At 39.3% G+C, this 14,106-nt stretch overlaps 1 protein-coding gene across 2 annotated transcripts; it reads right to left on the reverse strand.

The window, feature by feature from the left end:
* Nucleotides 1-87: 87 nt before the first annotated feature.
* LOC307139968 (uncharacterized protein) lies at nucleotides 88-12,757 on the reverse strand. 2 transcript variants are annotated; one of them, XM_079839187.1, is made up of 16 exons: nucleotides 12,440-12,757; nucleotides 11,688-11,799; nucleotides 11,175-11,388; nucleotides 10,753-10,895; nucleotides 4,927-5,086; nucleotides 4,779-4,834; nucleotides 4,485-4,672; nucleotides 4,273-4,380; nucleotides 4,040-4,180; nucleotides 3,784-3,891; nucleotides 3,534-3,692; nucleotides 1,374-1,974; nucleotides 1,209-1,272; nucleotides 948-1,123; nucleotides 767-855; nucleotides 88-650 (listed from the first exon to the last, which is right to left on the reverse strand). In XM_079839187.1, exons 1-16 carry the CDS (start codon nucleotides 12,623-12,625, stop codon nucleotides 558-560), a joined length of 2,598 nt encoding a protein of 865 aa, XP_079695313.1. In that variant the 5' UTR covers nucleotides 12,626-12,757; the 3' UTR covers nucleotides 88-557. The 2 variants fall into 2 exon arrangements, with proteins under 2 accessions (XP_079695313.1, XP_079695314.1); XM_079839188.1 differs by having other exon boundaries at nucleotides 4,927-5,050; nucleotides 12,440-12,753.
* Nucleotides 12,758-14,106: the final 1,349 nt, after the last annotated feature.

A 14,106-nucleotide genomic window follows, 5' to 3' on the forward strand; every position in this document is an offset into this window, starting at 1 on the left:
ATGATTTTGACAGTGGGTACTGGAGTATTGTATGTTTTTGTTTATATTACAGTTTAATAAGGTGCAAGAAATTAAACGACTCGCAATTAGTAGTAAAATATATTTATTGGCAATGTTATTATTCAGATAGGCCTACATTCCTCACAGACCCTGTATTAAGTCTTGTTGTAAAATCATAATCAGTAGCATAATGACTTCATTCTGTCCTGAGTAAGCTGTGCTTCAGTGCACAATTTTAAGGAACAAAACAAAAAGTGAACTTATACAGTGATCATTTTTAAAGAACATACAATATTGTAATATTATTGAAGTGAACCATAATCACAGTAGCTGAAGTAACATTAACATTTAACATTAACAATTTAACATTTCACATTTTTGTTGAATAAAAATATCAATCTATAGGCTAAATCAATAAACAAGTGTTCATGCGGCTCATGACCTCGCTGAGGTATATCAGAATGCATCTTTAAAGAATATTATTTAAAAAAAATAAAAAATAATGGACATTTAAAAACATTAGACAAATTATTCAAATAATAAAAGACCGGTTTCTTTTATGAAACACAATCCTTCACAGTTAGATTAGCTATTGAATAGAAGGCAGGTTCTCCAGGCAGGAACTCACTTAGGACATAGGAAAGCAGCCTCTATGGACACACAGAAAGAATATAAATGTGAATCTGGTTAACCTTTGAAAATATTAAAAAATGAATTTTAACTAAATAAGATGAATAATAATAATAATCATAGCTAGAGTTCTCACATAAACCAGTTTCTTGTTCTCCTCTGTGTCCTGGAATATCTTAAACAGCGTTTCCACATCAGTCTTCTTGAGGATTAGAGAGTTTGAATCTAAAAGCACCACGACAATTACAAGAATGAAGGAATCGTTTAAAAAGTGAGGGGGGGCGGGGTATTTTTGTACATACAAATATTGTACGTACATTTTGAATTTATAAGCTGCAAAGCCTTTTCCTTGGTCTCTTTTTTCTCCTCACTGTCACGTGGCGGCTGTTGTGGCACGTTTCCATCTTGCCATATCTTCTCCCGGAAAGTATCAATGTAGGATGCAATCTGATCTTCGCTAGGATTCATCCTTTTAAAAAAGTTGTTTATTTTCCTGCATGGGACAAAAGCTTAAGCTTATCTTCACATCTACAGCTAAACAACCTTGGTATTTGAATAACTATTGCTATTATACTTACTTCTTTACCAAAGGCTGGACTGGTTTTAGAATGGCATCAACAATATTAATGAGAACTGAGTTACCTGGAAAGATTAAAGACAAAAATGATGGCAAGGAAAATCTGTTTTTAGTTTCAGTTCTTGGCCATCATAAAGGCCAAACAGAACAAGGAGTTATGTCATACCAGTTATTTCCTTCAGTAAATCAAACACGGCTTTGGTGGCCTCAACCTGCTCCCAATTGGTCTGGGGTTCCTTTTTCTGAGCCGGAGGCGGATTTGTCATCTCATCCTTGAACTGTCCAGTTTTCTCTTTTATTTTGAACTTTTGCGATCCATTTGACTTTTTGTGAGTCAACTTTTCTTTTTTGTTTGTTTTGACTCCAGTCTGGGCACTTTTAAAGCCATCGCCTGAGTCAGACTGTAAGCCTTCAGTATGGCTCATGACTGAGCTTGAGATATCACTGGAGTGTACTGTGGGAATGACTAATTTTGACCTATTAACAAAAATATCTAAGCTCTCAGCAAGACTCTCCTGCCCATCAGAAACCACATCAGGATCATCAGAGATCTGATTGTTGTCTTTTATATCTGGTTCTCTACTTCTGAATGGGTCAGTCTCTTCATGGGGGGTACAAAACCGTATGTTTGTAGCCATTGGCCCTTCTACAACGCCGCCCTTTGGCTCTTCAACTGTGTCAATGCAGGCTGGCTGTGCTGTCGGTCCACCATGATGTGTTAAAGCTCCTGCTTCATCAAGCTTATCCTCTCCTCTGCAGTTATTGGACTGGGAAAAATCATAGTAACATTACATTACCTGTATCACCAGAGGATGGCAGTATTCTCAATCATTTACACTGTGTAATAGAAGCTAAAGGTACTGTATAGGTGTACTATAACTCAAGCCGTATTAGTACCATAATTTGAATATACTACCGGGTTTCTAATGATACAAAGCCTAATGCTAAATCACTGAAGTTACCCTTTAACCTGTTAACGGTCACTGGCCCACCAGTGGGCCCATTTGCCACTGCATGTTTAAAACAATTATATCCTATATTTAGCCTGATCTAATGTTGACAAACTATATATCATTCGAAAGCTTACAAACTCAAGATTCATCCTGTGAAAACAGTTTTTAAATCGGATTTTGCGTTACTATGGAAACGGTACTCTAAATTCTTCTAGTGGCTTCTCCCCAAGTGGGCGTTGTCAAGTTTCATATTACAACATTTATTTTAAAAACTTTATAATTAAAACCTTTTCTAATCTTGACAAAACACATTTCGTCGTAAAGGTCTGAGTCTCACGGTTCTATATTTGCCAGCTGTTTTGTGATATTTGGACAAAAATATATACATTTGTTACAGGAGATTGCATTAAAAAAATCAATGGAATTTATGACACCCGGTGGTTATTTGTATTACAACAAAATCTCATGGGAACGTACATTTTTGTGATATCAACTTCAAATTTGGAACACAAATTGGTTAGATATTTGGCATTGATTTCATAGTAATTTTAGAGTACAAATTATTTTGTAACGTATATATTTTATATAAAATATTTAGTAAAATAACTTATGTCTATATTCCAAAGCATTCTTGAATTGCAACCATTTAAGTTTGGATAGTGCATCTTCATGTATATTTTCAAAAAGGGGGGTAATAAAATGCATACTATATAAAAGCATCTTTAGTGTTTCCATGGTTTATATGGAAATCAAGGGTAGCACAGATATAACGTCATTGACAGGCGATGCAAGGATACGGTCTGTAACACTGGTTAAAATGGTTTCTCTGGATTTAAACATTGTTGGAAACGTTTGAGATAATATAAGTACACAGGACAACAAAATATATAACACTGTTCTAGTGGTTTTTGGATATTTTAATCTAAACATCTTACATATTGTGGCTTTAACAGGGCTGCATTTATTTTTTTTAAAGTACAGTAAAACAGTAATATCATGAAATATTATTACAATTTCAAATAACAATTTTCTATTTGAATATATTTTTCCTGTGATGTCAAAGCTGAATTTTCATTATCATTACTCCTGTCTTCAGTGTCACATGATCCTTCAGATATGCTCCATTCTAATATCCTGATTTGATTTCTTCTTATTATTATAAATGTTGAAAACAGTTGTGCTGCCTAATATTTTAGTATTTTATATTTTTTTGTAACAATGTAAACTATAACTTTTGATTAATTAGTGCATCCTTGCTAAATAAAAGTATTCATTTCATTTATTTTATTTTATTTTTGTATCTTACGGACCCCAAACTTTTGAACAGAAGTGTATCATCGGTTGCATCATCAGATTGTCTTTAAGGTTCTTACCTCTTCCTCATCTTGGCTAGGAGTGAGGAAGCTTGCAAGTCCATTCAGAAGACTCCAGACACCTCCCTTATGTTCCTTATCACTCCGCAGCTGTGCAAAAGGGCCCAAGAACTGGAATACAGGCTGAGTGTGACCAAGCTGTGCATCAGAAACCAGCTCCTGGAGAGAAATGAGGGGAAAACATTTCCAGGTATTTACTACTGGCAACTCCCTTGTACATTCTAGATGGTGTGTGTGTGACTGCAGTTACCTGTAAAAAGTGCTCAAAAGCTGATCTAACTTCCTCTGCGCATACATCATCAAGTTCATTTTTTGTGTTCTCTACTATTGCAGATATAGAGGGTAAAGTGGAAGTATCCTTACAAAAAAAGAAAGAAAAGACAAAAGCTTTTATCATTTATTCTTGATAAATATTTGTAGTTTCTCGCTTTGTAAAGAGTCAAATATTAATGACTATACAAGATAGTATAGGTTTCAATAGAACCGATGCTTTGAAGATTCCTCACCATTTCCTCTCTCTCCTGACAGAGGCTATGAAATTCAAGTATTTCTGACTGGGTCTTTTTCACATCCCAGTGGAGATTCTCAGGGTTATTTCTCTCCTCCAGGTGAACCGTAAAACACAGCTCTTCATTTTCCTTCTGAACCTAAGACAGTGTTTTTATCGTTATTATTACATTATTCAACTCAATTTGGATTGCACATTGTTTAGCTTTCTTTGTTTTAAAATATGCCTCACATTCGAAACATGGACTGCCCATTTCCCCACCCGCCACATCTCATAGGAAAGCTTAAACTCCATCATATCCTCTTGGACAATTGTCAGGTAAACATCCATTTCACTGTCCTTTTAAAAGAAAGCACAGGCAGCATCAGATGCACCAAAAACTTTGTAAATCAATTTAATATTAACATTTGCTGGTATATTCCATACATAATCCAAAAACATACAGAGTCTGAGCCGCTTTTGTCGGAGCCCTCTCTGCTGCTTGCACCATCATCTTCAATAACAGCAGATCTACGTGCTGATAAAGCCCTCTGTAAAAGCACTTGCTCCTTATTCTTATGTTTTTTCTTTTGGGCTTTCTTTGACTTGACCTTATCAACCAATTTAGAAATTTTTTCTTTGATTCTATTGCCTACTTAGAAAAAAGAGAACATAAATTAAATGACACTCTATTACATTATTTATGCACAATTACTGCTAATAAATCAAATTAGTGAGATGAAAGAGAGAAACATCACCCTTCTTTTTTCCTTTAATGTCTTCAGTCCGACCATCCTCTGCTTCATCTGTCAATCTGTGGAATTTTAATCCACAAGTTTGAGAAAAGAGAGATGCCCCCAATGATATGATAAATATTCTTAGACTTAATGTATTGAGATGACTTACTCTTCTGCTTCTACGCTTCCCATAGAGGATGGTGTGCCTTCCCTATCTGAGTTTAACAGGTCTCCTGATGAGCTTTTAGGAGTTACTCTATCCAACTGCAAAACCACCATCTGATTCAGGTTGTCTGGATTACAGAGGCAAGTCACAAGCACATCAAGTGCTAGACATGGACAGCAGGAGTAACAAAGAATCAGTGTATTAGTAGAAAATACACAATACAATTAGTACAGCACAAAATTAACAACTTGTGGGGTCAGTACACTCTTCTAAAAAACATACAGGTGCATCTCAATAAATTAGAATGTTGTGGAAAAGTTCATTTATTTCAGTAATTCAACTTAAAAGGTGAAACTAATATATTATATAGACTCATTGCATGCAAAGTGAGATATTTCAAGCCTTTACTGGTTTACTGCTTATGAACAACCCAAATTCAAAATCTCAGAAAATTAGATTACATGAAATCAATAAAATAAGGATTTTAAATCCAGAAATGTCTGCCCTCTGAAGAGTATAATCATGCATATGTACTCGGTACTTGGTTTGGGCCCCTTTTGCATGAATTACTGCCTCAATGCGGTGTGACATGGATGCTCAGCCTATGGCACTGCTGAGGTGTTATGGGAGATCAGGATGCTTCAATAGCAGCCCTCAGCTCTTCTGCATTGCATTACATTGCGATGCGCTCTGCCCGGCCGGGCGGAAGTGCTAGAAGGCGGCGCTGTGATCGTAAACAAAGGCGGGGTAAGCGTGGAGGTCTAAGAGCTAAGCTAAGGCTAACTCCTTACCGGCTCTCTTTACCCAGCATTTTCCTTGCCAATGTACGATCGCTAGTGAACAAAATGGAGGAGATTCGACTCAGCATTACACACAGTAAGAAACTTTTGAACTGTAACGTCCTAATCTTCACTGAAACCTGGTTAAACAGCGGAATACCGGACACCGCTATTGAGCTAGCGGGACGCCACACACTCCGGGCGGATAGAACACTAGATGGCTCCGGGAAGAGCAGAGGGGGTGGATTGTGCATTTATATTAACAAAGCTTGGTGCACAAACTCTGCTATTGTTGGGAGTCATTGTTCAGCTAACCTGGAGTTTCTCATGGTTAAATGTAGACCGTTTTATCTACCGCGGGAGTTCACCTCCACTATTATCACTGCAGCCTATATTCCCCCGGATGCTGATGCCAAGCTTGCTATGAAAGAACTTCACGCAGCCATCAGTAAACAACAGACTGATCACCCGGAAGCTGCGTTTATTGTTGCAGGTGACTTTAATCATTCAAACCTAAAGTCAGTGCTACCCAAGTTTCACCAGCATGTTTCCTGCCACACCAGAGGAAACAAAACCTTAGACCATGTATATACAAACATGGCTGGAGCTTACGTTGCGACACCCCTCCCCCACCTGGGACAGTCAGACCACCTCTCTTTGTTTCTATCACCCAAATATTCACCCCTCATCAACCGTGTGAAGCCATCAGTAAAGACCATCAAGGTGTGGCCTGCGGGGGCAGACTCCACACTCCAGGAAAGGTTTCTAAACACAGACTGGAGTATGTTTGCTTCTCAAGCCACCAGTGGCGCTCACACGGACATTGACTCATTCACTTCCTCTGTATTGGATCATATCAATACCACCATCGACAGTGTTACAACCCAGAAACAGATCACCACATACCCTAATCAGAAGCCTTGGATGAACAGGGAAGTTCGACTCCTGCTGAAGTCACGCAATACTGCCTTCAGATCAGGTGATGCACAAGCCTACAGTACGTCCAGGGCAAACCTGAAGAGGGGCATCAAAAAGGCCAAGCACTGCTACAAGCTAAAGATAGAGGGTCACTTTTCCAACTCTGACCCTCGACGCATGTGGCAGGGCATTCAGGCTATCAGTGACTACAAACCCACCCACTCCACCCCCGCAGCCACTGATGTCAACTTCCTGAACGAGCTAAATTACTTTTATGCTCGTTTTGAAAGAGACAACAGAGAAACTGCCACCAAGCTCAAACCCTCAGCTGACCACCCACCAATCACACTCTCCTCCACAGATGTCTGCAAGGCACTGAGCCGGATCAGCGCACACAAGGCTGCTGGACCAGACAACATCCCTGGACGTGTGCTCAGGGCATGTGCGGAGCAGCTCGCTGGGGTTTTTACAGACATTTTCAACCTGTCTCTTGCCCAAGCAGCTGTACCTTCATGCTTTAAACGCACTTCCATTGTGCCAGTGCCAAAACACTCTAACCCGAGGTGCCCTAATGACTACCGCCCTGTAGCACTCACACCCATCGTCATGAAGTGCTTTGAGCGGCTGGTCCTGGAACACCTAAAAGACTCTCTACCATCCACATTGGACTCACACCAGTTTGCCTACCGCAGCAATAGGAGCACAGAGGATGCCGTTTCCATGGCACTGCACTCTGTGCTCACTCACCTGGACAATAAGAACACTTATGCACGCATGCTGTTTGTTGACTTCAGCTCCGCATTCAACACTGTCATCCCATCCAAGTTAATAGCCAAACTTGGAGACCTGGGCATCAACACTTCAATGTGTAACTGGATTTTGGACTTCCTAACTGACAGACCCCAGAATGTTCGTTCAGGATTCACCTGCTCCACATCCATCACACTCAACACTGGTGTACCACAGGGCTGTGTGCTAAGCCCGTTTCTCTACTCCCTCTTCACCGCCGACTGCAAGCCTGTGTATGGATCTAATTCTATCGTCAAGTTTGCGGACGACACTACGGTGATCGGGCTCATCAGCAACAACGATGAGACTGCCTACAGGGAAGAGATCCAGCACCTGGCCACATGGTGCGCTGATAATAACCTGCTCCTCAACACCACCAAAACGAAGGAGCTCATCGTGGACTTCAGGAAAGAGTCAAGAGGCACACACGACACCATCCACATCAATGGAATGGCTGTTGAGCGTGTCTCCAGTTTCAAGTTCCTGGGGATCCACATCTCGGCGGACATGTCGTGGACGACCAACACCTCCAGCCTGGTCAAGAAGGCTCACCAGCGCCTCTTCTTCCTGAGGACACTGAGGAAGAATCAGCTCTCCTCGGCTATCCTGGTGAACTTCTATCGCTGCGCAATAGAAAGCATCCTGACCAACTGTGTGGCAGTGTGGTATGGGAGCTGCTCTGTTGCGGAGCGCAAGGCACTGCAGCGGGTGGTGAAAACTGCCCAGCGCATCACAGGGACTCCACTGCCTGCCATCGAGCACATCCAGAGGAAACGCTGCCTGCATCGAGCTCGCAGCATCTTCAAGGACTCCTCTCACCCAGCCCACAGACTGTTTTCTCTCCTGCCCTCCGGCAGGCGTTTCAGGATCCACCGGACCAGGACCAGCAGACTAAAGAACAGTTTTTTCCCCAGAGCTGTCTCTTTATTGAACTCAAACCCCCGTTGATCCACTTCCCTCATAAACTGATAACTCTCCTACCTCACATCTTCCTTCACTTTGTTATTTGCACTACCGACTGTTTATCACAGTAACAACTGTTTACATATGCATCTTGCACTGCCATATCTTAACTGGATTATGCTCATTTGCACTGCCGACTGTATTTATAGTACCAATGTTTACATTTGCATTTTTGCACTGTACTTCTAAATGTAATATGCAACCACTTTCCACTGCACTTTACACTTTTTTTCCGGATAGCTCTGTCCATAATTTATTGCACTACCCTAATCCACTGCTATTCCTCATATTAGCCTAACATATTATTGTATACCTCTATCTGTAAAATTCTGTTTATAGTAATAGCCATCTGTATATTGTATTCATAGTACATATTCACCTGTAAATTCTGTTTATAGTAATAGCCATCTGTATATTTATTCACTGTACATATTCACCTGTAAATTCAGTTCTGTTTATAGTAATAACGTCTCTCTATTTATACATATTTATACATATTCAGTACATATCCATGTCCTGCACTTACGCATCCATTGTATATCCTGCACTTGCTGCTATTGCACTTCTGGTTAGACCTAAACTGCATTTCGTTGCCTTGTACTTGTACTTGTGTAATGACAATAAAGTTGAATCTAATCTAATCTAATCTAATCTAATTGCTCGGTCTCATGTCTCTCATCTTTCTCTTGGCAATGCCCCATAGACTCTCTATGGGGTTAAGGTCAGGTGAGTTTGCTGGTCAATCAAGCACAGTAATCCCATGGTCATTGAACCAGATTTTGTTACTTTTGGCAGTGTGGGCAGGTGCCAAGTCCTGCTGGAAAAAGGAAGTCAGCATCTCCATAAAGCTTGTCTTCTGAAGGAAGCATGAAGTGCTCTAAAATGTCCTGGTAGACAGGTGCGTTGACTCTGAACTTCTACATAAAGTTATTGTAGAACCACTGTAGTGAGATGGACTTTGTAACAACGTCTTTAGTACCTTTTATGGGTCTTGAGAGTGTACAGTGCATTGTGCCAATGGAGGCCTTTCTGAGCCATCGGATTTCAACTAAAATATCTTCAACGACCAGGGTAAGTAATTAATGACAGAATTTTCATTTTTGGGTGAAATAGGGTAAACTAACCCTTTAATAAAGCACAGTGGCTAAACACCAGCCGATTACATGGCTCCCCAAACCAACACAGACTGGAAACTTCACACTGGACTTCAAGCATCTTGGACTGTGTGCCTCTCCATTCTTCCTCCAGACTCTGGGACCTTGGTTTCCAAATGAGATGCAAAATTTGCTCTCATCAGAAGAGAGGAATGGACCACTAAGCAACAGACCAGTTCTTTATTTCTTTAGCCCTGGAAAGACGCTTCTGACGACATTTGAAGCCCACGTCCAGGATCCGTCTGTTTGTGGTGACTCTTGATGCAGTAACTCCAGCTTCAGTCCACTCCTTGTGAAGCTCCCCCACACATTTGAATGGCCTTTTCCTGACAATCCTCTCCAGGCTGTGGTCGTCCCTGCTGCTTGTGCACCTTTTTCTTCCACACTTTTGCCTTCCACTTAACTTTCTATTAATGTGCTTTGATACAGCACTTTGAGAACATCCAACTTCTTTTGCAATTACCTTTTGAGGCTTTCCCTCCGTGTGGAGGGTGTCAATGATGGTTTTCTGCCCAACTGTCAGCCTGACAGTGTCAGGTCAGCAGTCTTCCCCATGATTGTGAATTCTACTGAACCTGACTGAGAGACCATTTAAAGGCTCAGGAACCTTTTGCAGGTGTTTTTGATAAATTAACGTATTAGAGTGTGATAATTTGAGCCTACAATACTGAACCTTTTCACAATATTCTAATTTTCTGAGATTTTGAATTTGGGGTTTTCATAAGCTGTAAGCCATAATCATCAAAATTATAACAAATAAAGGCATGAAATATCTCACTTTGCATGTAATGAGTCTATATAATATATTAGCTTCACCTTTTAAGTTGAATTAATGAACTTTTCCACTACACTAATTTATTGAGAGGCACCTGTATATTATTTTGAAATTATATTAAATATGATATTGGGGGCAGTTAGAGAAAAAATAAATAAATAAATAAAATAAAAATCACTCTGTTGTCATAACCATTGAGAAAAAGCAAAGAGATTTGTTTCTTTCAATGCCCTATGTTATGTATTTAGGCACAAAAAATGTGGATGAACAAGTCTGTAGAAGCAGTGAAGACATGCTGAGACAATCCTTGAAGCAACAAGTGACAAAGATATGTTTGTTTCAGATACTGTCCTAGACTTAAGAATTACTGCTACAAATGCTGATGCCAGATAGCTGATTGGAATGTTCTGATCATCAGAAAGTATTTAGCACAAAGGTAAGTAGGACTAACCTTTTGTAGCTACAATCTCAGTTAGGACACACTGGTAGAGATTTGCTTCCCATAGACACTCGGGGAAAAGATTTCGCACCAGAGCTTGAGAGAAAGTTCTGAGGACTGCCATTTCCTCTGACCTTGAAACGAACACTGGAGAACTGAAACAGAAACAGGCCAGTTTTCATTTAATAGGTGTATTCCTGGAACTGCATCAGGTGATTAGTCATAGGTTTGGATGGAAAGTCCATCAGTTTTTGGCAGAAATTCATTACTTTTAAAAGTTCAAGAATCATAAGACCCAGTTCTACTTATGGCCTCCCAAAAGGACTAAGCATAAAATAGAAAAGGAAGGAAGTTCACAAAATTATAACAATACAGTGGTGTCACTCACACCAGAATAGTATGCAGTATATCAGGCTACAAACAAACATGCTTACCCGTCTGACTGTTTTGCATTATGCAGGTGGTTTGTGAAGATCCTAATACAACCCACACTGGTAGCAGATAGATCAAAGTTCTTGGCCTTGCAAATAATTTTCTCCACAACAAAATTATACTCTTTCTGTAGTGCCCTATGAAGGGGCTGACTGTCGCCAAGTTCTGGGACAGTGTACCATGGCTGGACCAAGTGGTTATAGGCACATTTAAACACTAAAAAAGAAAAACAAAATGTAATCATGACATGCACAACTGCAGTGATCTCACTTTAATGCCGTATGCATTAATAACGTTTGGTGAGAAAATTAAGAGAGTGTATAAAATTACATTTTCTAAAAGAGAGGCACACGATCATATTTTCTGATCCAGCATTTCTGGTATGTCATCTTTAGAACAAATATGATCGAAATGTGTCATGGGCTCAAGAAAAAAAAAACCTGATCTCAGTCATTATCTCCAGACAAATAGGCATAATGGGGGTGAAGCTTGTGAACAACATAATTATTATTTACCCCGGAGGAGTGACCTCTGTACATTTGGATATTGAATTGTATGAGACACAATTTGTACAGTTCTGGCGGCATCAATCTCATCATTGGCGCCAACAGTGTGACCTTTCTTCGACTGAAACAGGAGGATTAAGGTACAAGGGATTAAACTGATGATGTCTGATATCAGTCATACAGAATACAGAAATGAGGTCAGCAAGAGCTTTGCGTTTTTTTGCTTTCTGGAAGACCCTACGTACAGAAATAAGGAACAAAAAGTGATCTGGAAGTGAGAACCGGAATAAGTCTTTAGCAAAGCTTTCAATAATTCTGATATATGGCCTAGTGATGATGCTTCCATGTTCTTCCCACAGTTCTACCTAAAAGTTGACTATATTGTTATTTATCCATTTACAATAACCATTACAGATATGTCTTCAATCCCACTGCTGAAAAATCAATCCTAAGCTAGTAGCTTTGTTTTGGGACACAGTAACTGGTTTCTAGCTGGTTCTTTAGCTGGTGGAGGCTGGGAGACAATCTTAGTCCAGCTGGTCGTTCCATTTCAAGGTAGCCAAGCTGGTTTTGGGAACATGATATGTAGTCAAACAGCTGATGACCACCTTAGAAACCATGTTTTAAGACACAGTTACCAGCTAAGTTAGATTTTCCAACAGGGCCGTGTCAATGACATGTTCAAAGTAATAATATCAGAACTGTTCTTAATATTCTCAAGTCATATACGTTGATATAAGCATACAGGAACGCAATGTTACCTCCTCTCGTGCTGTTTCCTCAAGTGTATCATCCGTCTGAGTGCTTGTTTCACGGTCTTGCTTTTTGAAAGGGAAATATAAAAAGCATAAAATACAAAAGAAAGCTTGTGTCCATATTTGTCCAAACTCTGAGAAGTACCAAACAAGTACAAATATAATGGCGAGAAAGTATCGCCAAGTGTACATTTTTAAAAATGTCCAGGTTCAGAAAGAAATTCCTTCACATTAGCGTTTTTCATTCGTCCTTTTAAACGCAACACTGCATCCTTCCCTTTAGCTCTCTCTCATACAGACAGCTGACACTCATACCGCATACAGAACCGGAAGGTAAGTGTTTATGAGGAACTTGCGATTGTAATGTGATTGGTGCACCTGAAGATGTCGTAGTATTTTGCACTCCCTGGAACGTCTGGTTAATCTTTTCTATAATCTGTTCTCTGTATGCAATAACTGTATGGTACAGACAGTACACTTTATGAACGAATCGGTGTTTTTGAACCAATCTTTAAGTGAATTAATCGTTCACTTTCATACATTACGATAGACCGTTTACTGTAAAGGCTATTACATTACAAAATTGCTTACTCTAGTAAAGCAGGCACCATGCGACACAAAACATAAAGCATACAGTGAGTGGAACTAAGTACATTAAGTCAACCACTGGGTGGCACACGTTGTATTCTTTATCGATCCCTATGAGGAGAGTGTATGTACTGTAGTGTGCCTTTGCAAAACAGAAGGTGAGAATTTGGGTGATGTGTAACAAAATGTAACATAACATTACATCTAGCCTATTAAGCTATATACATTATTTTACTACTACTACAGTAGACACTCTACCTGATAAATGTTACATGTTCAACACATGATTTATTAGCAAAACTGATAGAACATGTTGTGTTGACATTAAATTGGATGAAATCTGAATATCAGAATATTGATGACAACATATTAAAATGTGACTAACAAGGCTAACAAAAATTGAATAAGAACATTTAAAATGGTAACCATTATATATATAGTTTTCTACATTTCACCTTGAAGTTGAGGGAGTCCTCCTTTGAGGTGGTGTTGAGGGAGTCCTCCTTTGAGATGTGGCCACACCCACCAGTGCCACATTGCATCAACCAAAACTTTTATCATTTAAATAAATAGTCTCTTTAATTAAAGAGTTGTGCTCTTTTCCCCCCTTTTTAAACACTCTATTAAAAACAAATAACAGGTACAGAATTGTAATCAATATTACAACATCAAGACATAATATACTTTAGTGAATACAATCAGTGTTGTTACATAAAAGAACAGAAAAAAAGAGGGGAAAAAGACGAGAAACGGTACATAACCATACATGGAATCTTTTTATACAAAAATGTTTAACGAGGAGCACATCTCATGTTTGAATTACTTTACTATTTTTCGAATTTCACTTTACATATATGCACAGTTTACATCTTCTCAAACACTATGACATTGGGCTTGCCATTTGTAAACTTGCATTTGTGGATATGAAATTTACATAAAAATAAAATGTATAATAAAACCAGCATCCTTTGAAAATTGGTCTTTAACATAACCTAAGATCATATGCAAAAGGGACCACTGAACGAGTTTTTGTTTTGTTTTGTGTAACTGTTCAGTGACATGAATCAAAAGCCTCATCACTATTT

This window comes from Gobio gobio (genome assembly GCF_949357685.1).
Source record: "Gobio gobio genome assembly, chromosome: 16".
NCBI classification, from domain to species: Eukaryota; Metazoa; Chordata; class Actinopteri; order Cypriniformes; family Gobionidae; genus Gobio; species Gobio gobio.

What these genes read in the sequence shown, in the direction of transcription:
- LOC307139968 (XM_079839187.1), bottom strand. Translation starts at nt 12,625, where the DNA reads ATGTACACTTGGCGATACTTTCTCGCCATTATATTTGTACTTGTTTGG. An exon ending in ACAGAGGTCACTCCTCCGGG is followed by an intron (nt 11,389 to 11,687) that starts GTAAATAATAAT and finishes TTTCTTTTTTAG; the next exon opens with TGTTTAAATGTGCCTATAAC. An exon ending in CTAGCCAAGATGAGGAAGAG is followed by an intron (nt 1,975 to 3,533) that starts GTAAGAACCTTA and finishes GATTTTTCCCAG; the next exon opens with TCCAATAACTGCAGAGGAGA.